This window comes from Labrus bergylta, chromosome 18 (assembly GCF_963930695.1).
Source record: "Labrus bergylta chromosome 18, fLabBer1.1, whole genome shotgun sequence".
In the NCBI taxonomy this organism is placed as follows: Eukaryota; Metazoa; Chordata; class Actinopteri; order Labriformes; family Labridae; genus Labrus; species Labrus bergylta.
Window position 1 is genome coordinate 23966027 of NC_089212.1, and position 26801 is coordinate 23992827.

The window sequence follows — 26801 nt, forward strand, 5'->3', positions numbered from 1 at the left end:
TCAGTGCCACAGTGGTGTGAGGATGATGTGTGAATGTAGTGTGTATTTGATATGTAGTTTTACTCAACCTACACATCAGCTCAAAACTTACTTGTTATATAATTTTCTAAAACCTCTAATAAAGGACTCCTAAAGTGACAGATTATACCAGATATCTCTAACTGAGAATACTTCTACATGGGCACTTGGAGAACCCATTCCATGTTTTATACTTTAATAATAAAACATGGCAAAATGTGAAAGATGAAATTATTATAGTGGAAATAAAATATCCCACTCTTACCTTGGGACTCCTTTAACCCCCTTGCTGATATTGCTTGCATATTTTCCTAGCGTGGCCTTCTTGTGCATCCCTGAAGGTAAGGTCATGCTCAGCACTGTGGCCTATTGAAGACTCCCGTCGGCAAAAAGTGCAGAAGGCACCCACGTCATCCTTGCTTCCCATTGCTTATCTTTGGAGGCCAGTTTATGCATATATGTGTTCATACTTGGATGCCACAGGCTAACCAAACAACACCATCTATGAACAAAACGTATCTCAGGGTTTGGTGCTTTTGATGCTGTAGGTATATCTGATGCATGTGAGAGGGGCTGTGATTGGATGACAGACGTGATCAGTGCATGATGGACTAATGGCTGTTTCAGATCTAATCTAGGATCAGTTAAGTGTTAAGTTAAGGTGCGTTCCACTCAGGACGAACAAATTTGGTTTGTAATATGGGATGTCCCGGCTAATACGGGATGGCTGGCAACCCTAAAGTGACATCATAACACAAACAAATTAAGCAATTGAGGCAGCGATAGACCAGCATACATCTGTATTCTGCAATTTAAAATGATTGTTTTTGTCTTTGGAGTCTGGTGGCTATCAAAAGAGCAATGTAACATATGTTACTGACCAAAAAACACATTTCATACTCTTAAACAAAGAGGTCTTTCTCTGTTGGGATCCATTCTCTATTGTTTCCAATATGTCAAAATATTAAATTATAAGGCCCAAGTTTAAACGATACTGAAATTACACCTAATAACACATAAAGCATGAGTTTGTTTTAATTGACCTTTTCTAAAAGATCACAAACTTTGACCCTGATCAGGACTGAAACTAGCTGACTTTGACCACAGACTCTCATTAGCTATCGGCTTCAGCCAAATGATTGCGTACAGAATATTTATTTAGTGTGTAAAACTTTGGTTCCTGGAATTCAAACAAGTGTAGTGATGAAATAAAACTCCAGAGATCATTAACAGCTATTTACAGACAGTTTAATATCTCCACTTTGTACAGTGATATGGGAGGAGAAACATACTGTTGACATATATATTTCTTACTGTAGCAAATTAGCTTCTAAGCAAAATATTAATACAAATATAATTGCAGCAGTACACTGGCTGTGTTTGATTATAAGCATCTCATTTCAGCTCTGCAATACTATTTAGTCTTTACACTTAAGCAACAGCAACAAGAACGTCTTAATTACACATACATATTTCTTTGTCTGCCAAATACTGCACAGTTGGCTTGTAGGTGATATCTAGTGTCAACTTTACATTTGAATTATTGTAAACATATTTTGGAATGTCATTAACATTGATTGTTTTTTTGCAACAGTCTCGTTCAAATCAGGCATTTTTTTTATTATTTTTTTTTTATCAAATGCACTGGTGATTATCTGATGAATACGGTAAGATGATCAGTGCTGTTCATTAAAAACTTTGTAATGACAAAGATATGATACATGTTCAGAAGCAAAAGGCATGGCTCACTTTCGTGCCATATATAAGCAAGAGTATTTGGGAAAGTCATAACTTTGCGGGACGGACGCTCAGTTGCACAGCTTATTAACAACTTCACATTTTGTCAGTTTGAATGACATTACTTCAACTCTTTACAGGTCAACAACATGCAACCAGAGATTGAAATTAACACCTGATCACTGACAATTTATCTGCTGTAATTGGTAGATTAAACCTGTTTCCCATGTCCCACGATGGACGGTGAAATTGAGAACCATCTGGCCAATAAGCCTGGACATTTGGGGATAATATCTTAAGTCATAATTTACATCAAGCTATTTCATTTTTCAGCTTCATCAAAGAACCTCATTTTCTCCGAGTGCACAGTCTCTCTAAGTCGTTGAATGGAAGAAGCTGTCTCGCCTGAGATGTGCTCAGCGGAGTCTAACATGCGCGTGATTTGTTTAGTTATAACAATTGTTTCTTTGCTTTCACTTCTTTCACTTGATGTCTCTGTTACTAAATGTCTCTCAAAGACTGTTTTCTTGCCGCCTTGTGAATCTTCAACAGTCCACGATGCAGCTTCTTTGCCCTCTGATCTAAGAGGAAGGCCTCCGACTGACTGCACTTGGACGGTAGTCAGAAGCTTGGCATGCTGTGCTTCTGGGGTTGCTTCTATGTTTGATGTAATGACATGTATTTTTCCAGATTCCAGTCTGAGTGTGTCTTCAGATGATGAAGAAACTCCAGATGACAGAATGGTAATTTTCTCAGGCAAGTTGGGCTCTACGGAGAACAGCTCAGTCCTTGTGGTGGAAGTGATGATATTACGATGCACCTCTCCGAGTCCTGTAGCAGTGTTGGGATCAGAGTATTTGACAGTTACTTTGGTTGGAGAAGATAAGGACAGACCGACATGCTCACTTGTCATTGCAGAGCTAATATCAGCAAAGGCATCTGATGACTGGACAGAACAGGTAGGGCTTATTGTGTCATCCACTGTTTCCCCTTCAGGGCTCTTTTCCTTCTTGTCTTTTTCAGGACTCTTTGCAGGTTCTGATGGGGAGGACAGTCCAAACCTAGGAAATTTAAACCAACCTGTCCTCTCAGGACTTCTGGTAGCATCTTGCTTGATATGTGTTTCCTTTTCTTTTTCCTCTAACTTTCCACTGAGTCCATCTGCTTTGTGGACTTCCTTTGCGTTTTCAAGATTTCCTTCCATGGTGTCTGTTTTCGGAACCTGAAATTCCACATCAAAATTCTGGAACATTTCACCAATTGATGTCAAAGTCATTTTGGGGGACTTGTTCTCTTCTTTCGGCTCGATTTTAATTTCCAGCTGTTCTTCTAGACATTCAGCTTCGACGGGTGAAGATTGGTCTTCAGGTTTGGGCTTTGAGAAGCTCAGCCTTGGCATTTTAAATGATGGTAGTTTGAATTTACTAGGAGAGCCCTGACTTTCAGTTTCTGTCGTTGGTGTCTCAACATCTGTCTTGAACTCTACACTTGGACCTTTCAATGTTAATGGTGATCCTCCAATGTCTTTAGCCTTGGCTTCAGTCTCAGATGCTTTCATGTCGACACTAGATGCAGACTTAACTTCAATTTTAGGAAGTTTGACCTGAACTTTAACTTCTGGTAGTTTAATCTCTACATCGTTCTGTGGTGCATTTAACTCTTCTTGAGGTCCTTTTGCTTTTGGTAGTGCAATGCCAAACTTTGGCAATTTAAACTTGCTTCCTTGTCCATCATATTCAGTTTCATGCTCGGTTATATTTTCTAGTTGAGGTTGTGTGACTATCACTTCTCCCTCTGAAAGAGAAACATCCACATGTGGAATTTCAGCACTGACCTCAGGTTCTTTAATGCTTGACTTTGAGAAAGATAGTCTGGGTAGCGAAAATCTACTTTTTTTCAAGTTTACATCAGTTTCTACCGCAGAGAGCTCTTCCGTTGTGATAGCCCCTGAAGGTACCTGGACTTCAACATCTGGTGGACAGGGATCTTCTTTGGCAACTTTTAATGAAACATCAACTTCGGCTGTTTCAAAATCGATATCACCATCAGGAGCTTTAGCACCTGTCCTTGAAAATGAAAACTTAGGAAATGTCCAACTTGGTTGCCTTGACTTGGCCTCAACCTCAACTGTAGGTGCATCTGGTACTGCGGTAGCATCTTTATGTTCCTTGAATTCAACTTCAGGCAGTTTGACTTCAGCTTTGGCCTCTGGTAGTGTAACATTCGCATCTATGTTTGATAAACTTAGATCAATTTCAGGTCCTTTAACTTTGGGCATGGAGATACCAAAAGTTGGCAGTTTAATCTTGCTTCCTTGTCCATCATATTTAGTTTCAAGCTCAGTGATACTTTCTAGTTGAGGTTGTGTGATTATCACTTCTCCCGCTGAAAGAGAAACATCCACCTGTGGAAGTTCAGCACTGACCTCAGGTTCTTTAATGCTTGACTTTGAGAAAGATAGTCTAGGTAGCGAAAATCTACTTTTTTTCAAGTTTGATTCAGTTTCTACCGCAGGGAGTTCTTCCATTGTGATAGCCCCTGAAGGTACCTGGACTTCAACATCTGGGGGACAGGGATCTTCTTTGGCAACTTCTAATGAAACATCAACTTCGGCTGTTTCAAAATCGATATCACCATCAGGAGCTTTAGTACCTGTCCTTGAAAATGAAAACTTAGGAAATGTCCAACTTGGTTGCCTTGACTTGGCCTCAACCTCAACTGTAGGTGCATCTGGTACTGCGGTAGCATCTTTATGTTCCTTGAATTCAACTTCAGGCAGTTTGACTTCAGCTTTGGCCTCTGGTAGTGTAACATTCGCATTTATGTTTGATAAACTTAGATCAATTTCAGGTCCTTTAACTTTGGGCATGGAGATGCCAAAATTAGGCAGTTTAAACTTGCTTCCTGATCCTTCAATTTCACTTCCTTTACCTTTCAGATCCACAGATATGCCTTCAATGTCTGAACTGGGTCGTGTGACATCCACAGTAACTCCCTCTTTCGATATTTCCAGCTTTTCCTTATCAATTTTAATGTTTTTGTCAATGTTAGGTACTTCAACACTGACCTGTGCAGCACTTGCTCCAAATTTGGGTAATTTAAATGTTGGCATTTTAAATTTTGTTGGTGATCCTTCAGTATAACTTGTCTGAACATCAACTTGTGGAGTTATCACTTCCACTTTGGCGGAAGATTCTTTAAGTTCGACACCAGAGAGTTGAACTTTAGCTTTGGCCTCTGGTAGAGTCACATCTACATCTTTCTTTGACAAGCTTAAATCAATATCAGGGTGTTGAACATGAGACCCTGAAAAACCTAGACTTGGCATTTTGAACTTGCTCCCTTTTCCTTCATGTTCAATTCCTTTGATTTTAATATCTTTTGATGGACCTTCAATGTCAATATGGGGGGCTGAAATATCAACTTGGGGAACGTCTCCGGAAATCTTTATATCAGCTCCATCGATTTTTAGGTCTTTTTTAGTTTCAGGCAGTTCTACACTGGCACTTGGAATACCGATTCCAAACTTTGGTAGTTTAAAAGTAGGCATCTTAAATTTTGATGGTGAGCCTTCTTTATCCTTTGTTTGAACTTTGATCTCAGGTGCTTTGAATTCTACTTCAGCAGAGGGTTTTTGTAGTACAACTTCGGGTAGTTTGACTTCCGCTTTAGCTTCGGGGAGTGTCACATCTATGTCCTTCTTTGATAGATTTATATCAATTTCAGGTCCTGTTACTTTAGGCATTGTTATGCCAAACTTTGGCATTTTAAACTTCCCTGCTTTTCCTTCGTGTTCTATTCCTGTCATTTTCATATCTATTGATGAGCCCTCAATGTCAACTGTGAGAACTTCTTCAGGAATTGTAATGTCTGGTCCATCAATTTTTAGGTCTTTGTTGGTTTCAGGTACTTCTGCAACGGCACTTGGCATTCCAACTCCAAATTTTGGTAGTTTAAATGTGGGCAACTTATACTTAGATGGTGATACTTCTGTATCCTTCTTCACCACCTTGATCTCAGGAGCTTTGATTTCCAATTCAGCAGAAGGTTTTTTCACTTCCACGTCAGGGAGTTTGACTTCAGCTTTGGCTTCAGGGAGTGTCACATCTACATCTTTCTTTGATAGATTTATATCAATATCCGGCCCTTTTACTTTAGGCATTGATACTCCTAGCTTCAGCATTTTAAACTTGCTTCCTTTTTCTGGATGTTCAGTTCCTGTAGTTTTCATCTCTATGGATGGACCCTCAATGTCAATGCTCGGTGCAGCAATGTTGATTTTGAGATCTTCATCGGGAATATTCATGTCAGCTCCATCAATTTTGAGATCTTTGTTAGTTTCAGGCACTTCCACAGTGGCACTTGGCATACTGACTCCAAATTTTGGTAGTTTGAATGTGGGCATCTTAAATTTTGAAGGTGAGCCTTCTTTGTCTTTTGTTTGAAGTTTGATCTCAGGTGATTTAAATTCTACTTCAGCGGAGGGTTTTTGCAGTTCAACATCAGGGAGTTTGACTTCAGCTTTAGCTTCAGGGAGTGTCACATCTACATCTTTCTTTGATAGATTTATATTAATATCTGGCCCTTTTACTTTAGGCATTGATACTCCTAGCTTCGGCATTTTAAACTTGCTTCCTTTTTCTGGATGTTCAGTTCCTGTAGTTTTCATCTCTATGGATGGACCCTCAATGTCAATGCTCGGTGCAGCAATGTTGATTTTAAGATCTTCAGGAATATTCATGTCAGCTCCATCAATTTTGAGATCTTTGTTAGTTTCAGGCATGTCCACAGTGACACTTGGCACACTGACTCCAAATTTTGGTAGTTTGAATGTGGGCATCTTAAATTTTGAAGGTGAGCCTTCTTTGTCTTTTGTTTGAAGTTTTTTCTCAGGTGATTTAAATTCTACTTCAGCGGAGGGTTTTTGCAGTTCCACTTCAGGAAGTTTGACTTCAGCTTTAGCTTCAGGGAGTGTCACATCGACGTCTTTCTTTGATAGATTTATATCAATATCAGGCCCTTTTACTTTAGGCTTTGATACTCCTATCTTTGGCATTTTAAACTTGCTTCCTTTTTCTGGATGTTCAGTCACTGAAGTTTTCATCTCTATGGATGGGCCCTCAATGTCAATGCTCGGTGCAGCAATGTTGATGTTGAGATCTTCAGTAATACTCATGTCAGCCCCATCAATTTTGAGATTTTTGTTAGTTTCAGGCACTTCCACAGTGGCACTTGGCGTACTGACTCCAAATTTTGGTAGTTTGAATGTGGGCATCTTATACTTTGATGGTGAGCCTTCTTTGTTCTTCAATGCCACTTTGATTTCAGGATCTTTAATGTCAAATTCAGCTGAAGGCTCTTTCATTTCAACATCAGGGAGTTTGACTTCGGCTTTGACCTCTGGAAGTGTCACATTCACATCTTTCTTAGACAAGCTTAAATCAATATCAGGTCGTTTAACTTGAGGCACATTGAAACCAAGACTTGGCATTTTGAACTTGCTTCCTTTTCCTACATGTTCAGTTCCTGTAGATTTGATCTCTATGGATGGGCCCTCAATGTCAATGCTGGGTGTTGCAATAACGACTTGGAGAACCTCTTCAGGTATTTTCATATCAGCCCCATCAATTTTGAGTTCTTTGTCAGTTTCAGGCAGTTCTACATGGGCACTTGGAGAACCCATTCCAAATTTTGGTAGTTTAAATGTTGGCATCTTAAATTTTGATGGTGAGCCTTCTTTATCTTTTGTTTGAACTTTGATCTCAGGTGATTTAAATTCTACTTCAGAAGAGGGTTTTTGCAGTTCAACATCAGGGAGTTTGACTTCAGCTTTAGCTTCAGGGAGTGTCAAGTCTACATTTTTCGTGGATAAACTTAAATCAATTTCAGGCCCTGTTACGTTAGGCATTGTTATTCCAAACTTTGGCATTTTAAACTTGCTCCCTTTCACTTCTTGTTCTGTTCCTATAGATTTTACATCTATTGCAGGGCCTTCAATGTCAATGTTGGGTGCTGCAACTGTGAGAACCTCTTCAGGAAATCTTACTGCTCCTCCATCGATTTTTACGTCTTTGTTAGTGTCAGGCACTTCCACAGTGGCACTTGGCATGCTAACTCCAAATTTTGGTAATTTGAATGTTGGCATCTTAAATTTTGTTGGTGATCCTACTGTGTTCTTCATTGCCACTTTGATTTCAGGATCTTTAATGTCCAATTCAGCAGAGGGCTCATTCATTTTAACATCAGGGAGTTTGACTTCGGCTTTGACCTCTGGAAGTGTCACATTCACATCTTTCTTTGACAAGCTTAAATCAATATCAGGTTGTTTAACTTGAGGCACATTTAAACCTAGAGTTGGCATTTTAAACTTGCTTCCTTTTCCTACATGTTCAGTACCTGAAGTTTGCATCTCTATGGATGGGCCCTCAATGTCAATTCTGGGGGCTGCAATATCAACTTGGGGAATGTCTCCAGAAAGCTTTATATCAGCTCCATCAATTTTGAGGTCCTTGTTAGTTTCAGGCAGTTCTACAGTGGCACTTGGGATACTGACTCCAAATTTTGGTAGCTTAAAAGTAGGCATCTTAAATTTTGATGGTGAGCCGTCTTTATCTTTTGTTTGAATTTTGATCTCAGGTGCTTTGAATTCTACTTCAGCAGAGGGTTTTTGCAGTTCAACTTCGGGTCTTTTGACTTCAGCTTTAGCTTCAGGGAGTGTCACATCTATGTCCTTCTTTGATAGATTTATATCAATTTCAGGCCCTGTTACTTTAGGCATTGTTATGCCAAACTTTGGCATTTTAAACTTGCCTGCTTTTCCTTCGTGTTCTATTCCTGTCATTTTCATATCTATTGATGGGCTCCCAATGTCAACTGTGAGAACTTCTTCAGGAATTTTAATGTCTGCTCCATCAATTTTTAGGTCTTTGTTGGCTTCAGGTACTTCTGCTACAGCACTTGGCATTCCAACTCCAAATTTTGGTAGTTTAAATGTAGGCAACTTATACTTAGATGGTGATCCTTCTGTATCCTTCTTCGCCACCTTGATCTCAGGAGCTTTAATTTCCAATTCAGCAGAAGGTTTTTTCACTTCCAAGTCAAGGATTTGGACTTCAGCTTTGGCTTCTGGTAGTGTCACATTGCCATCTTTCTTAGATAAACTAAAATCTATTTCAGGCCCTGTTACCTCAGGCATTGTGAATCCAAACTTTGGCATTGTAAACTTGCTCCGTTCACCATCAACTTTTGCTTCCCCCTCCGGTAATTGTAGATCCACTTCCCCTCCTTTCACTTCAACCTTTCCCTCTGGAATTGCAACATTCACACTCTGAAGACTGACATCAACTTCTGGAGCCTTTACACTTTGTTTTGAAAATGAAAAACTGGGTAGTGAAAACTTTGGCTTTTTCAGTTTTATATCAAACTCAACACCCGGCTGATCATCTTTTACAGCCCACTCTGAACTATCTTTTACTTCCACCTCTGGCAATTTGACCTCTGCTTCAACTTTTGGTACATCGATATCTGTAGATGGCACTGATATTTTTAAGTCAGCTCCTTCAATTTTGATATTTTTGTCCATATCAGGTACCTCAGCGCTGACATTTGGAGTTGTTACTCCAAATTTGGGAAATTTGAATGTGGGCATTTTAAATTTTGAAGGCGATGCTTTTAGGTTACTTGATTGAGCCTCAATCCCAGGAGCTTTAATTTCCACTTTAGCAGAATGTTCTTGAAGTTTAACATCAGGGAGAATAACCTCTGCTTTGGCTTTTGGTTGTGTGGTGTCTTCATCTTTCTTTGATAAGCTGAAGTCAAATTCAGGTCCTTTCACTTTAGGCATTGATATTCCAAACTTTGGCGTCTTGAACTTGCTTTCTTGCCCAGCAAGTTCACCTTCAAACTGCAAGGTCTCTGATTCCAGCTGAGGTTTTTTAACCTCAATCTTAGCTTCTGGAATAGAAAGATCCACTTTACCAAGTTTGACATCAATTTCAGGAGCTTCTGGGAATTGGGCCTTAGCATCTGGTAATTTGACATCCACACCTTTCTTCGGAGAGCTTACATCAATTTTAGTACCTTGTACTTTTGGCAATGATATTCCAAACTTTGGTACTTTAAACTTGCCTTCTTTTCCCACACCTTCTGTTTCAGTTATTTTCACATCAAGTGAAGGAACCACAATATCAATATTTTGTGCTGCAATGTCACGTGTTGTCCGATATTGAGCCTCAATTTCTACTTCAGCAGAAGACTTTTTCAGGTCAACATCAGGGAGTTTTACTTCTGCATTGGCTTCTGATAGGGTCAGGTCTTTTTTTGAGAAGTTTAAATCAATTTCAGGCCCTTTAACTTTTGGCATTGTGATACCAAACTTAGGCATTTTGAACTTACCACCTTTCCTTTCAAGTTCAATATCAGTCTCCAAAGGTTTGAGTTCCACTTCAGGTTGTTTCACTTTAACCATAGCCTCTGGCATTGTCACTTCTGCTTTTCCAAGACTGACATCAAATTTGGGCACATCTGGAAGTTTGACCTCTAATTTTGTCTGTGGTAATGCCATATCTACATCTTTCTTTGATAAGCTTAAGTCAACTTCTGGTCCTTTTACTTTTGGCAAATTGATTCCAAACGTTGGTATTTTAAATTCCAGAGAAGATCCGTCTGTTTCAAACTCTGGTGGTTTCATGTCCACATTTATTTGAGTGGTTTCTGGAAGTTTGACTTCAACTTTAGCATCTGGAATTTCCATTCTCTCTGGAAATGGCACATCTGCTGCTTCGAAATCAACCTCTGGAAGTTTAACATCCACCTCCGCCACTGGTAATGAGACATCAGTGTCTTTCCTTGACAGGTTGAAATCAAGTTTTGGCCCTTTAGCTTTTGGCATGGATATTCCAAGATGAGGCATTTTAAACTTGGTTCCCTTTCCATCTAGTTTAGTTCCAGTTGATTGCATATCTATTGAAGGTCCTTCAGTGTCAATTTTGGGTGCTGCAATATTAACTGCTAACCCTTTTGCTTGAATATTAAGGTCAGGTCCTTCAATTTTCATATCTTTGTCCATATCACGTTCTTCCACAGATACATGTGTCATATCAAACCCAAATTTTGGTAGTTTGAATGTTGGCATCTTAAATCTTGATGGTGATCCTTCAAAATCCTGTTGTTGAACTTCAATCTCTGGAGCTTTGATCTCAACTTTAATATCAGGATCTGTACATTCAACTTGAGGGAGTTTGACTTCTGCTTTAGCTTCAGGTACACCAACCTTTCTTTGTGAAAAGCTTAAATCAATTTCGGGACCTTTAAGTTTTGGCACTGAGGCTCCAAATTTGGGGATTTTGAATTTGTGTCCTTTTCCATCAAGTTCAGCTTGTGTTTTCTTCACATCAAGAGATGGGCCCTCAATATCAACACTTGGTGCTGTAATGTCAACTGCACCTTCCTCAAGTGGTTTCAATTGTGTTTCAGGAATTGGAATACCTTTGTTCTTTTTAGATATTTCAACACCTGCATTTTGAGTAGCACCTCCAAATTTGGGTAGTTTGAGAGATGGCATTTTAAATTTGGATGTTGATCCTTCCATATTCTTTTCAACAGATTTGCTTTTTGAAACTTTAATGTCCACTTTAGCAGAGGGTGATTTTAGTTCAGCATCAGGGAGTCTGACATCTGCTTTGGCTTCCGGTAATTTCACATCTACATCTTTCTTAGATGAGCTGAAGTCAATTTCAGGAAAGTTTACTTTTGGCATTGTGATTCCCAACTTTTTAACCTTGCTTCCTTGCACACCAATTTCTGCTTCACTTTTTGGGTGTTGTATATCCACAGAAACTTTAGGGCCTTCTGGGGTTTCAACCTTAGCTTTAGCCTTGGGTAATATTACATCAACATCTTTCTCTGAGAACCTCAAATCAATGTCAGGCCCTTCTAATTCTGGCATTGTGATTCCAATCTTTGGCATTTTTATCTTGCCTCCGTGTCTGTCAAGTTCACCTTCAGTTTGTAGAGGTTTGATTTCCAAGTCAGGCTCTGGAATAGAAATCTCTACGTTACCAAGCGTAACATCAATCTCTGGAGCATCTATGAGTTTGACCTCAGCATTGGCCTCTGGTAGTTTGACATCGGCACCTTTCTTTGATAGGCTTAAGTCGAATTGAGGCCCCTTCAATTTTGGCATTTTAATTCCTAACTCTGGCATCGTGATCTTTCTTCCTTGTCCATGAAGTTTAAGATCCGTCTGCTGAGTTTTGATTGCAAGCTCAGATTTTTCAACATCCAGCTTTTCCTCTTGAATCGAAACATCTATGCCCCCAAGAGTTACTTCAACCCGAGGAACTTCTTGGTGTTCAGCCTCTGCTTTAGCTCCTGTTAGTGTAACATCTACACCTTTTTCTGATAGTCCTGTATTCATTGGAAGGCCTTTCACCTTTGGCATGGAGAGGCCAAGATTTGGGATTTTGAACTTGCTACCCTGTCCCTCCTGTTCAATCGTATTTATCCCTGCATCAATGTTTTTGTCCATTGATGTGTGCTCCTTTGCGTAAACATACGCTTCACGTTTTATCTCTGGAAAGGAGATGTCAGCATTTGGCTTTGAAGCATCAAGATTAACGCCAAAACCTGTAAGTCCGATGCCACCATTCTTTTCAAATTGTGAACCACTTACTGAATCAATGTATTCAATCCCATCGATTTCAGGTACCTTCACATCCGATATGGCTCCTCCAATGTGCCCCATCGCTTTCTTTGTTTCAGTTTTTGACGTTTGTACTTCTGGGATGACTATAGTCCTTCCTCCTTTGATATTGTCATCTTTTTCCTGATTTAGATTTTGTTTTCCAAAGTCAAATCCAATGTGAGGGATTTTTATGTCTGGCATTGCAATCCCTGTTGTTTTCTTCTTTGATCTCTTATCATCGCTTCCCAGAGCTACAGCTTCTTCATCTGCACTTTCCTTTCCAGGTATTATTATATCTTCTCGTTTATAAACCTCAGTTTTAATCTCTTTGCCACTCAGTTTCTGGGGTTTGTCTTTCTTTTCCACCTTGGCTTCAATTAGAAGCACCTCTGAGGCTAACCCATCAGGTGCGACCTTTGGTAGTTTGACTGTGGTCTTGGAGATGCTTGTAGAGGCCGATGTGTCAAACCTAGTAAAGTGTGTCTCATGTTTTGATTTGTTGTCTACAACTTTTGTAGGTGTTTTGACTGATATTCTTTGTGCATTGGCGTCTATCACAGTTATTTCTTCGGGAATAGGCACACCAGATGTGTCAACCTTAGGCAGCTTAAATCCAGGCAATTTCGAAACTGCCTCTTTAACACTGTCAACATCAATTGACATTGGCATAGTTTCAGATGTAATTTCATCATAATGTCCTGTATAAACCACTTTGGGTTCTTTTATTCCTCTGGCTGCGGTCTTCCTAGACAAGTCCTCCATACCAGGAATCTCAATGTCTTCACGTTTGGGAAGTTGTGTTTTGGAAAGACTGCTTTTTGACAGACGTTCGTAAGGGTCCTCTTTCACTTCTGTACCATCACTTGTAGGAGGCTCAATTTTAGTTGTGCAGTCCTCAACATTTACATTTGTTTTTTGAATATCAATGTCACCAAAGCCTATTTTTGGCAGTTTGAATGTCTTGGTTTCTTGTTTTTGTTTATTGTCCTTGTCTTTCTTTGTTTTTGCTTCTCCTTTCTTTGGAGACTTTTTCACCAATGCAACATCAGATATTTCAAGTTCCACCTTTGGCAAGCTGGTGTCCGTTTGCGTTGTCAATGGTTTGGCTGAGATTGCGCCAGGTCCTTGTTCATCTCCCTTTAGCTCTTTGTGTGTCTCAAGACCTGGGATTACATTTGACTTTTCATTTTCAGGTTGATCTGCTATTTCGATACTTGCCCCCAGTGTTTTCAACCTCTTTGGTGAGGCTTTTGCTTTTGCTTCTTTCTTGTGTGATTTATCCTTCCCCAAAATTTTCATTTTTAATTCAGATCTTTCTTTCTTCTTTTTCTTACCCTCAGGAGACTTTGCACCAGAGGGGCTTTCTTGATCTGCCAGAGCCACAGTTAGATCTTCTGTTTTCAAAGTGCTATCAATAGTTATGAGCTCCATCTTGTGTGTCAGTTGTTGTTCATTTTGCAAGTCTTCCGAAGCTGTCACATAGACTTCAGGGGTTTCTCCAGAGGAGCTTTCAGGGCACTCAGGTGAAACCATTTTGCCACTGATCTGCCCAGTTGTCACCGTGTCTGTTTCTAGATCTTCAGATGAACCTACACGGCCTCTCTTTTTCAGAAAAGAAAGCTTCATTTTATTCCTCTTTTTGCCTTTGACAGCATCCTGGGATTTTATCGGAGACTCTGTGTCACTTGTGGGGGGACTAAGCTCAAGCTTTCTCTGCTCGTCGGCCTCTGAGGAACTGTGAGACCTCGTAAAGTGGGACTTCCTTCCTAGGGTATGAAACTTGGGCCATGAAATGCGGGCATCACTACGCCTTTTGGTTTTTCCATGCTCCCTCATTTCAGGAGTATACGTGTCATCCTCCTGTTGAGAAAACAGAATTATACAAATTACATTTCAGTCTTAAGACCATTTATCACAAAGACTTTGATAAAATAACTGAAAAATATTTACGGGGATGACATCAGATTCCATGATGGGTTCGGTCTCTGGGACGTCTGGTTTGCGTTTCAAGCAGAGCTTCACTTTGTACGCTTGAGCGTGCTCCAGAATCTGAATGGCGTCCTCATATGGAACGTTGTCAAAATATACAGTGGCACTCAGAACCTGATCACCTGTGTGAATGAGAAAAAAACATTCAGAAGCACTTATATGAGAAGGCTTTCAGTCTATGAAACTGAATTTTAAAGGAATAAAGTTAAATTATTCTCATAGACATTTCTCTTGGTCATTTTTCGGACTCTGGATTTTAGATCAAGACCCGCCATGTCTTTTCTGTGATCAGAAGGAAAACTCCTATCTAAAAAAAACAAATCACTTAAATTCATTCATAATTTTTTTTTTTTTCTCCCGGTTACGGTTGCAACCGTCCCGGTGTTTCTGTCTAAGCAAGTGACATGCCCCATTATGGTCTTGGTCTTGTTTCGGTCTCGATCCCTCAATGTCTTGTTTTTGTCTCGGTCTTGGAGCACTCTGGTCTCGCGTATGTCTTTGGTCTCTGTTAGTGCGGTTTTGACTACAACACTACTGTATAGTGAGTTAAAATGTTCACATTTGTTACTAGTGATGAATATCAGTGACCTGTTTATATTTCATGCTGATTCAGCACTTTATTCTTTCTGAAATGGAAGCTGCTAAGAGCATCATCTGTTGTTTATCCATTTTACCTCATTAGCTTTTTAAATGTCTTTCGTCTTTTTCTGTCCTTTTTATGCCTTGCTGCAAAACCAATCGCCCTTTGGGGACTTTAAAGTTGAAGTTGAAGTAGTTTACCTTCTTTCAGTTTCAAACTTTTTGAGGCCGGGGACTCTGGTACCACTTCCTTAATGAAGAGCCCCTCTCTCCCCCCTCCACCGTAAATGAGACCCTCTGCGCATCCATCTTGGGCTGTTTTCACGATCACCTCAGACTCAGGGCTGTGAGCTTCCTGTCGACACATCAAAGTAGAACAGGTAAGAATCACTTCACCTCGAGGTGTGTCATTCTCCGCCGCAGCACAGCATGAAGGGATTCACAGATCTACACACAACAGAGAGGAGAAGCTGGGGAACGTCTCACCTTCAGTTTGTGTGTCTTTGATGTCGAGCGCTTTTCAAACATGGACCCAAGCCCAGACTTTTTACTTTTCTTTCCACCCCCACCTTTGCGATGTGGGTCATGCTCCGCTTCACACTAAAAAGAAAAGTAGAAAAAAAAAGAATTCTTACAAAAAAACAAAAAATAATACTGAAGTTGATCCATCAACAGGATTTGAAACTATTTGCTCTGAAAGGGAAGGATACATGAAATACTCTGTATTAATACACAGAGCAGCTGAGTCATGGTCATTATTACTATATGCATTTGTAAGCAAAACACAGCCCATCTCAGACCACACAATGTTGCCTGGACGACCATAAAAAAGCATTTCACTAGTAGTGGGTTACTTTATTTATTAATCCTTTAAATGTACTTGTTTGAGTTCCATCTTTTTCTGACTTCTACCTTTGAAATTAATTTCCAAATATTGTAACAAGCCTCCTCATAGGACAAAAAGCAATCATACCTAAACATCGAAATTGAACATTTGAAATCCCAGTTTATGTGTTTAAGAATACATAGTGAAATATCTTTTGGCTTTTATACAAATTTTAAATTATCTACATATTTGTCACATTTGACCTTAATCTGTGACTTCATGTGGAATAGTCCAGTCTTCTTCATTTTCACTTATCTTTACCTAAAGACTTTAACAATCCACCTCCTACTTTGATTTGAGCGCACAGATAGATCCGTGTCAGGCTAAATGAGCCAAACACAGGCTTCCTTCTCTGGGTCACAAGCCTGTTTTTCTAACTTAATTTGAGTGAGTCCATGATCATCTATACTCGAACAGACTGTTCATGGACTCAGTGTGTTTACAAGTAGCCTATTTAGGTAACCAGGTTATAGTCTGGTCTCTGTAATAACCCTGTTTCTAAAATGTCTGGCTATAAAGAAATCTACTTTCCTCAGCTGTTGGAAGGATTATGAAAAATAATCTTTCTTGGCCTAATTGATGCGTTCACTGTATTTTCAGGTCATTAAACATTATGAAAACAAGTTCTTTGTAATGTGGATCGGTGGTTTATTTCCTGTGTAGCATGCTGATGTGTCTGTGCTTTGTACCTCTTTGTCACTGTCTGTGTATTTGTCCATTTCAGGATACTCCTCGACGGGGGACGATCCTTGAGGACGTGGTCTCTCTCCCTCGGTGAACTGAGATGGCTCGTCACATATCTGCGTGGACATCGGGTCAGTGAGCACCAAAACAGTCACCTGGTCTATTCCCAAAACAGCTGTTGTGATTAATTTTAAAGAGACATCTGAGTCACTTTCAGTCATCTGCATATACATCATCTCTGCTTCATAGCCCCCTGAAAAAAATCAGTTTTCTTATCTAAAATAGCTCTGCTTGAAGAACGAGCCACAAAGGTATGAAGTGTGAACACACCTTGCTCTGCCAATGGATAGTTGGCATCTAACAATTGTCACACTAGTTGTGTGTTTCCAGGGAAGGCGGTGTTAGTCGGTCTGATAGTCAAACACATTCCAGAGGAAATTATCTACAAAATAATTTGAAACATTCCCATTAAAAAAAAAAAAAAAAAGAAAAACTGCTACAGACATCGATTGTCCCCAGAGGATTAATCTTGCAGGACTAATCACCTTAAAAAGTGTTGAGCAAGGGCCTTTGGGTAAGTAGCTCAGGGAAAGTAAGTTATGCTCAATTTAGAAGGCTGTTATTTAAATGTGTCAGACATATTTTTTTATCAGAATTTAGGTCAATTAGATCAGACTCGACGTCAGATCAACCCAATTTTCTAGGACTCCAGATCAGGGCTGAAACAGTCGATTAGGACATTCCAAATGTTTCTGTGACTTACTTACATAGTCAGTTTTATTCAGTTTCTGTTGAGTGAGCCCAAGAGAGAAACCTTTAAAAATATATTTTAAAAAACCTTTCATTTCTATTTTAGTCAAAGTAAGATACTCACTGAGTTGTCCTCTGGTACAGGCTCTGCTCCTCTCAGCCTCCGACCGCCTCCTGTAGAAAACACACACAGATTAACAAAACATACATTTCTGTAAGAACATCAGCGAATTGTTAATTAATGTCAAGAAATATTAGAACTTCATTCCAACAAGCTGCACCAGCACATGTAAATAACCTAATCTCAAAAACAGGTTGCATGGTGATTAACAGCTGAAGGGAAAATTGCACAATGGAATTTTTTAGCAGCGCCAATCTTGATCTGAGCAAAGTCCTTTTTCTCAAAAAGGCATTGCAAATCTTTCAACACCACGGTCAATTAAAAGGATCCATGAACACAATGTATGTCAGTGTGAAATACTGTGAGGCTACAAAGACGATGCACACCTGTACGTGCAGATAATTAGAAGTCGAGCACTTGTTTTTCTGCATTTATGTGTTTTGAGCTGTAAGCAGAGACTTCCACCCTGTCTGACTCCTGACGCTTGTTTTGAGGCTCAGAGAGACACTGGAGCCGATGATGAGACTATTTAGAGTTCTTCCTGGCAATAATTCCCCCAGGGACCTGCTGCCTTCTTCGTCCGTTAAGTGAGCCAATGTATCGATCCACAGATTAGACTCTGCAGCCTCTCAGGTCGGCCTTTGCAGACTGCTGAGGAGGGGAAGTCTGACTCCATGTGAGCGTGGTTAGTCAGATTATTACTCACTAACGTTTACTTGGTTTGATTCCATTTTAAGTCAGCTATTTGTTCAGGCCATTTGAATGTGAGGTTCATTGTATCAGGAGGAGAAGTGCTGTACTCCAGGTGTTAGTAGCTTAGATTTACAGCATACATTAAGAAAAGTCCTTTTTAATAAGTTTGCATGAATCAAAGCTTGACTATCGAGCTGGTTCCAGAAGTAAAAATCTCATTAATTTTCTCCATTGTGGATTTGATTATTAGGATTTGATTATTATGTATGCCATAACCATCCAAGGTAGGCTGACCACGAGCGACCTGAGTGTGGAACGATGGTTTGTGCTCCTGTAGGAGCCACAAGTTCGTATGATATCAAACTCATATTAAGAAAAACTTTGTTTATTAGCAATCTTGGGGAAAGGATCTACACTCCCTACGATCATTGAGTGTCACAACAACGTCTCTGATTGGTGGAGCTTGCTGTTTCCATGGCAGTGTTTACTGCCCCTTGGCTTCATATTCAAACGAGTAGTGTCGCTTGTGAGTTAGCTATCACTCTTTTTCAATGAAATCAATTGGCAAATGAATTCACATGATCATTAGGCTTCTGATCAGCAGATGTTGTAACACTAGAAACAAGTATTAAAATGTTGTTATTGAACCCTACAAGAGGAATCCAATCATTTCACAGTGCAGATCAAGTTATTTGTGCTCACACAGCTTATTCATTTTTATTCTAATAAGCTGTAGAACTGGGACTGCGACCTTTCTAAGCCTCACTGACGCACTAAACTCCTTAAACTCAAATCAAGAAATTAAAGGAAAATGTCACCCAACGTGGATTAGGTTTCCAGAAAAATTAGCAACTCAAGAAGTTGCAAAGCCATATGCCCACTAATGCACAGACATACAGTATATACTGCTACACCAGAGTATCTCGACTCACCACTCACACCGTCACCCCCCCACTCTTTCCTTAATGTATATCATGTGAGGTGCTCTGACTGCCTGTGTGAGTGCATTAAGAGACTGATGGAGTGAAAAAACCTTCTACTGTATCAGGGTGTGTTGTTGCTTCAAGGTTGATGATTCATGATAATTTAAAGAAGCTATCGAATGACACCACAGCTCAGATCCTTTTCTGAAACGGAAACTTGTCTAAAACACAACGTGCACCGTCATCATAGACCCTAAAGTTCTCTAACACCCTGATCAGAAATCTTAACAAACACAACAGATTCACCGTGTCAGCTCTGAACACACCACAGTCTAGACATGTTGTGAAATGTCATACCCGACATCCTCTGCAGCTGCACCGTTACATCGACTATGGTTTGAGTCCTTATCACCGTCATTACCTTCAATTAATGCAGAATCAATAGTTCACCTACCTGCTGCTGTTTGTTGGTTCAACTCCGGGGAAATAAATCAAGGTGTTAACAACACGTTACCCAAACTGCCCTTTTAGCATTCCAGGCGGGAGTGAGACTGCCAAAGTGGCTAAAGTGATTAGTTCAGTCTCAGATGGACAAAGGGGGCGGGACACTTTTAGGTCGCAGGCCTACCTTTGGGTGTCACTCCCAAACTGAATGAAGTGTGTTCTGGAGACTTAACTCTTTGTACGCCCTGGAAGCTACCTTCAGATGAATATCTTATTAAAGAATCCACCTCCCCCTACATTTTGCAGAATAAAGTAATGAACTGGAGGAACACCTGACTTTACAAAAAATGGCTTTAATGTCTAGAGTTTCCATTACTTAACCTATCCATAAACAGTGATGGTTGTGACATTTGAATTATTTGGTTTAACTGCAACTTAACCCATTGCGGAAATTTAAATTCTAACAGACTTCATGGTCACCAGACAATGAACCCAACTGTTTTCCTTGATCCTCTGACTTTACTTCTTGCCCTACTAAAGACCGGCCTGCACTGTACAATTGAATAAAATTTGCGGTCGAATGTCAGCTCACACTGTAGGACTGAATCATTTACGCCACACGACCACATCTCCTGATTTTGGCTCACACTGTACAACTTAAATCAGGACGGAGCATTCACAATTATCGATAGAAACTCCCACAGATGGAAGTTGAAGTCGGGAGTGCTTTCAATTCATATGCACATCTCAATCAAACTCTACCAAAATATCAAACATGGCAGAAACCCATCCTGCCTGTGGGGAGCATCTGATCGGTCCACAATCAGCCGTTGTGCCTCAGTGTACATTGCACGACTAACGTAGTACATCAGGCTGAATTTCTTCATCATACAACTCCAAAACAGGGTCTAAATCAGCCTGAAGCTGTATGGTGAACGAGAGAGAGACAGTGTGTGGTTTTAAAAGCACAAATATGTTAATTGAAAATGAGAAATTATCAATTATTAGGGTGTATATGATTTCTATTGTTGTTGCTGTGATTTTTACTATAATTGTAAAAATCTGGTGGACCTTTCCGAGACGTAAACTAGTAAATCATCATTTTAAAAAGTAGATTTATATGTTCATGTTTCACTCTGCTCTTGCTGTGGAGTTAAGTTGAGCGACTTGTGATCCACTGATGGTCCAGTGTGTCTTCAGGAAGTGAAGCCGGACAGCGTCAGATAAATTCATTAAACAGAGCGCCTCCCTCAAGGCTGAAAACTGTCATGTGCCACGTCTCTAGCACACTGCTGCTGGTGTCCCGTGTAGCCGACCATGGCGTCAGTGTTTGCAGTGAGCTTTATGGAGCATTCAGATGCTGCCTGGAATGACTTGATGATGTGTTTGTTGTATTATTCACCAGACGGATGTCCAGTTGTTCTGCCCTCACTACCGACAGATCACGTTTTTGACTCTCCTTGTGGGAGAGTGGGCGCATATCAACACTCACTCCTGACGGAAATGATCAAAGTAAAATCACATCATAGTACTTATTGTGGCGTCTTAGATTGGAGAATGCAGCCTTTGACTAAATGGGCCTGTACCTGTGACTCGTTCATATCAACAATACATTTCAAAGTCCAGATATGTTTGTTGATTTATTCAACAAAAAGGCCAAACGATGATGATAATCACGATGATGACAATAAGGATAACGATGACTGTCAACAGAAAATAATCAAACCCTCTCACCACAAAATTACCAATAAATTAGGGAAAACCACTAGTTTTAGATGTCAAACTGCTATTAGGAGCAAAACATAATAGAAAAATAAAATTCACATGTTGGCTCCTTCAGTACTGTTCACTTTTATGACTTATCATTAGAGGAAATATATCAAAATAAGTATTAACTGTTTCCTGCTTTGACTTTGCATTTGCTCATAAAAAAAACAGAGCGGTAGATGCTGAAGTCTTTTGTGGTGCAGATCCTGTATGAATCATATTTGGGATCAACTGCGGCTCTGGATCTGGGTGTGGCTCCTCCCTCAGTGCTCGTGCTGATGTGATGAGGAGGCTTATGAACTAGTGTTGTGGCTGTCGGCTTTCAAACAACACACATGTAGATGCTTAAACTCGTCTGTCCTCACACAATGCTGTGACAGTGAACCTCTCATGTAACAGGTTGTGGTCGCTAATAGCACCAACAATTGTGTTTCATTTTCATCCGCTATCTGCTCCATCTTAAGGTCTAAAGCACATGATATGATATTCAGGCTCAAACACCCCCATAACCTTCCCCTGCTCTTGATTTCTTTCTTTGAACGTGACATGAATTTCAGCATTTAAAACAAAGCTTCCTCCTTGAATGGAACAAACAAGGACAACCTTAAAGGAAAAACCAACAGCACATGTATCCCAATCATGCGTAACAGCTCCTGACCGTCTCCACACATGTGGAAGAAGTGATGAGCTGCTGAAAGGGTCAGACTGATTTCACCCTTGATTATGTTCATAGTAGTAAAAACTCAAATTAATGTTTACAGAATTTATTCACAGTTTTTGATCACACAAAGAGAGAGTTGTAGTCATAATCACATGAAGGTTTGTGTTTGACATCCTCTGTGGCACATTGACCACCAACTCTGAGCAGGCGGTAACTTTTTCACTCTAACTGCGCGTGCATCAGGGGCGTGTCTAGATTTTTTTGACTGAGGTGGCCCAACTGTGGCTCTGACTTATGCAGGGGTGGCCTGAAGTGGGATGTGCGCACAAACACTCACATAAATATCAATTGTCTACCCTTTCTATCTTCACCAATCAAACCTACTCTATAAAATAAGATATGCACGCACAGACTGCCCCGACTTCCACCTCAGCAGCAAGGAAGTGTGGACAACAGGAACGCCAGGAAATCCTTCCCGCATATTATCCCATATGCTCTTTTGTAAAGCATCTCAAAATAACACTTGCTGTGTTGTGAGTTGGCACTATACAAATAATGATTGATTGATAATGGCAACATTAGCTTAATGTTTAAATTACACAAAAAGAAGATTTATGTTAAAGTCTGAACTGAAATTACTTGCATGCACACTCCTGCACAGTCTAACTTGCAATGTTTTGGTCCCGACACATTGCCAGTTATTTCCTTGCAAGTAATACAGAGTGCCTTACTTTCTTGTGCACCTGTCTTATGAAATAGACATTCATATGTTATGTTTGGGTGGCCAATCAGATTTCTAGGCGGGGCCATGCCACCCCTTGACCCCTCTGGACACGCCCCTGCCGTGGATGTTAGCAGCATTATTTTTTAGTTAGACGTGTTTGCAATGAAGCTCATTTGCATATAAAAAGGGAAAATGCATTCCCTAAATGATGGCATAATGTCACATTTAAATGCACACAAACAGCTTCAGCATGCAGAGACACTGTGTGCTCTGCAGAGCAGTAAGGGAGGCATTTAACCCTTTGTGTGTCTTTTACAGTCCACTTACTTTAATCAGCTTTGATTAAAATCACAAGATCGAACAAAAACAAACATGCAGGTTGAAATGTTATGTAAAATCTTAAAATCGGTTTCCTGTCCTCAGCTCTTCTGTTACATAACCGCCTTCTGCTCCAGTTTGTGTTTCCTGTTGAGGAGCACCTGGAAGGCTCCCTGAGGCTCCCCTCTTCATAAACTAATATAAAGTAATGCTGCTCATTATTTGTGCTCCTGGATTTGGATCCTGCTCAGTTTTCAGTGCAACAGGCAGACACACAAGCTGCTTTCACTGCAGGGCAGCTTGTTTCAATCCAAATTATAATAAGATTTGAGTGAAAGGGGGAAAAAAAAACTAAATTAGATTTTCTGCATGGATTATATGAACATGAGACCGTAAAAGCGCATGCTTTCAATCTATTGATCCGCTGCAAACTTACAGCGAGTTTCATCACAGCTCTGGAATCTTTTTTCCTACTACATGTTTTCCCACGATGAGAGACTCAGTCTTACTTCAGGTCAGCTACCTGCCCATAGGGTTGAACTGTGTTTCCAACAATTCCTGATGTTTTTGTTTTCCTCATAAGCCCTGAGCATCGGCTGACTCAGATTAGTTGAGTAAGAGAAACATCAGGTCGATTTTTGTCTTGAATGACATTTGATCTGTTCAATCGATTACTCTCACTGCTGTTCAGCCTAAGATAACGTTTATCTCGACCACAGACATGTAAACAAATACACATAACCTGCCTTTTCTTACATTTGATCTGGAATTGAACTTTTTTTTCTGACTCAAAGTTTGTTAAGTCTGGACTCAAGTGTCCTCTCTCTCCTGATGAGTCTGACAATCTAAGTTGAAATAGATTTAATAATAAAAGATTGGAAATTAACCAAAAATATGAGAGCATTCATAAATATTTCTAACAAGTATCAACCTCCTGGAACCTCCTCCTCTGAACTCTTATTGTTCAATATTCATTTCAAAGTTGTATTTGTCAACCTCTCTGATGATTCAAACAGGTTAAAAACAAATGCTAAGATCGTCTCTTTGCTGCAGCCACATAGACAAATCATCCAAGTGGTGTTATAATGATTGCAGAGCAGGATTCTTCAGACTGAGGTCGAGACTCTGGCCCTCCTGTCTGGCTCCCTTTCTCACTGTAAACTAATCTCACTCCTTCTTTCTCTTTCTCTCCCTCTCCTAATAGCTCTTTCTTTCTCTCTCTCTCTGACCTTGAGCGCCACCTGAAGCCTTTCAGAGCGACACAAAACTCTCCACCTCTTCAGGCAGATTTCATTTAAAGTAGCAGCAGAGTAAATGAGGAGAATTATGGGTAAAGTGTGGGCGGGGGGTGGGGGGGCTTTGATGTAGAAAAACATAGAAACACAGCCAGTGTTGTTTTGGATTCAACATTTTACCAGACAGCAGACATTTACGTCCTTAAAGCAAACATTCACCTGAAGCCTGTGATCGACTTCAGTCAAAATAATAACTTTTAAATCAGCGCTTCACTAGTTTTAGTCAACATCTGTCACATATGATGAAACTCAACAGAACAAGGACGATATCAGAGGCACAATGAAAACTCTACTAAGGCTCAATGTTATTCTCTTCTACCTTTTAGCAATGTTATCATCTCATAATAATAACAATAAATAATCAATTGTATCCATAAAGTAATTTATATTTGATGCAAATCTCAAAGTGCTCGAAGCTTAATCCAAAGACAACTGGACTTTGTTGAAGATAGTTCTAAGTAACCACGACCAGGATGACTGAGAACCTACATAGACAAATCTCAAAGAGTTAAAACAGGAGCATAAAAGCATGAATTTATAACCACGCCATGTTGGTGATGCCTTGATTTCTTTGCCTTAGATGGTTTGTCTGATTCATCTCTGGCACAACCACCTGCCTCGTAAAAAAAACTGTTGAGGTACATTTTAAAATCGATGCTTTTTACCGGCAGTGTCTATAAAATACTGAGAAATGTTCCAGACAAAAACGCACTACAAACAACAACCTTTGGAAAGATTTAAAGGACATGTTTCCAACAATTCAAATCCCTAACGTGGGGCGCTGCTGTCATGGCGACCAGCGGCTGGTGTATCATAAAGTAAAAATATCCATTTTGGTATGAGACTGATTTTACTATGATGGTTTATTTTGTTTCATATTGTCTTGTGTTGTGTCCGGATTTCATCTTTGTGTTTATTTTGACTTTACTGTTGATGCTGTCCTTGTGTTTGTTGTACTCCTGCTGCAAAACAAATTTCCCCTCATGGGACAATAAAGAATCTGAATCTGAATCGACACAACCTGCCGCTTGCAGCTGTAAAGTAACTTAACTTCAATCATCCTGTAGAGCAGAATAAATGGCATATTTTAAGTATGTATCCTGAATGTTATCGCCCTGGCTGTCGGCTTGTTGCTCCTGAAGGCTTCAGAAACACTTTTAAACCTGCAGACGCAGCGCCACTTAACAAAGCTCGCACAAGATGACGCACTTTAATTATCTATAAGATGTTTTAAACTTCAGTGTGGGTGTCTTTAAAATCTCTTTATCATGACTATATTTCATCGATGATGTTTGTTTTGAATGTATTTTTGTTTGGACGTCCCTCGACAGATGAATTTGTATTTCTGTAACCTTTTCTTTTCATCTTTGGAAAGCCGAATCTCCCGACTACTGTCCCTCAACTTGACTGATTTAACACAAATTACACAACGATGTTTAACGTCTACATACATGGCATGTAAACGTTTTAAATCATGTCAGCAATGTGTCCTCTTTAACGATACATTTATAGTCCTGAAGAGTTCTGACTGCAATGTATCAAAAGAAAGACTGTGAGCAGTGTAACCTGTAAAATATTCTCTGCAAAAGTTTGAGAACCTGCACATCCTAAACTTTCCTTTTTTTTTTCGGCTCCTACAGTGAAAGTGATGCAAGGTTACAGGTAGTAGCTCTTCCCTCTTTTATATAAAGGAAGCAGCCTTAAAGCGCTCGTCTCTGGGGTTTTTGCCTGTGAGGGTATTTTTAAATTTGGGGAATAGTTTTTGCTCTCAGAAGAAGCTCTTTTCATCTTTGCCCTCAGGAATGTATCCTCTATCGCTGTTTTCATTTAGGAAGTGCCGCATTAACCGAGTCTTGTTTTCTTTCGGCCTCTTCTTCAAACGCACAGCGGGACAGAAGTGGGAGAAAGTGCGGAGCTGCCTGACATCCTCGATGATGACATCTTCAAACACTCCCCTGCACTCTGCAGACACACCCAGCACCCCACTGCAGGTCAGAAACACAACTCAGCATCAGCACCAGCCGCCTTAAACTCACTCACTGTGTTCTCCCTGCATCAAAAAAAACACACACGCACAAACCCAGCCTCTCCTCTCACACTGCACTACTGAACCCTGCTGCTGAATCAGTGAATAACTCTGGAAGAAAACAGCACAGACAAAGTCATAGAGAGAGGGAAAATAGAGCAGAGAGAGTGTTGCCCACCCGTCTCTGAGGAGGCGGCGTGCCAGTTGGGGAAGGCCAGATGGAAACAGTCGCACATGATGGCAGCGGTGGTGGAGGCAACGGCAGCAGAGATGAGGTCCTGGGCCTGGCAGGGAGGGAGGGAGTTGGTGGAGGAGGGTTAAGCAGGTGCTGCTGCTGCTGCTGCTGCTGCTGCTGCTTCCCCCGTCTCGTCCTCTGCTAGCCTGTGTGTCTAGGAGCGCCAGTCGCAGCACAGAGGGATGAGTTGCAGAAAATCAAGAGACAGGAGAGTTAGAGTGAGAGTGCTCACTGCTGCCTTCTCCGCGCTCAGATCTGTCCACTGAG

The 26801-nt window shown here is 40.3% G+C and overlaps 2 protein-coding genes across 2 annotated transcripts; both read right to left on the reverse strand.

Moving 5' to 3' along the window:
• Window positions 1-1244: 1244 nt before the first annotated feature.
• On the reverse strand, window positions 1245-14790 carry LOC114921086 (neuroblast differentiation-associated protein AHNAK). The gene is made up of 2 exons (XM_029280385.2): window positions 14390-14790; window positions 1245-14299 (listed from the first exon to the last, which is right to left on the reverse strand). The coding sequence occupies exons 1-2, from the start codon at window positions 14408-14410 to the stop codon at window positions 2078-2080; spliced, it is 12243 nt and encodes a 4080-aa protein (XP_029136218.2). The 5' UTR covers window positions 14411-14790; the 3' UTR covers window positions 1245-2077.
• LOC136183306 (protein AHNAK2-like) lies at window positions 14605-26801 on the reverse strand. The gene is made up of 6 exons (XM_065966661.1): window positions 26478-26801; window positions 17452-17501; window positions 16583-16693; window positions 15494-15607; window positions 15209-15362; window positions 14605-14612 (listed from the first exon to the last, which is right to left on the reverse strand). The coding sequence occupies exons 1-6, from the start codon at window positions 26533-26535 to the stop codon at window positions 14605-14607; spliced, it is 495 nt and encodes a 164-aa protein (XP_065822733.1). The 5' UTR covers window positions 26536-26801.

What these genes read in the sequence shown, in the direction of transcription:
- LOC114921086 (XM_029280385.2), bottom strand. Translation starts at nt 14,410, where the DNA reads ATGGAATCTGATGTCATCCCC. An exon ending in TGGAATCTGATGTCATCCCC is followed by an intron (nt 14,300 to 14,389) that starts GTAAATATTTTT and finishes TTTTCTCAACAG; the next exon opens with GAGGATGACACGTATACTCC.
- LOC136183306 (XM_065966661.1), bottom strand. Translation starts at nt 26,535, where the DNA reads ATGTGCGACTGTTTCCATCTGGCCTTCCCCAACTGGCACGCCGCCTCC. An exon ending in CGCCGCCTCCTCAGAGACGG is followed by an intron (nt 17,502 to 26,477) that starts GTGGGCAACACT and finishes TGTTTTCTACAG; the next exon opens with GAGGCGGTCGGAGGCTGAGA. An exon ending in CAAAGACACACAAACTGAAG is followed by an intron (nt 15,363 to 15,493) that starts GTGAGACGTTCC and finishes ATGTGTCGACAG; the next exon opens with GAAGCTCACAGCCCTGAGTC.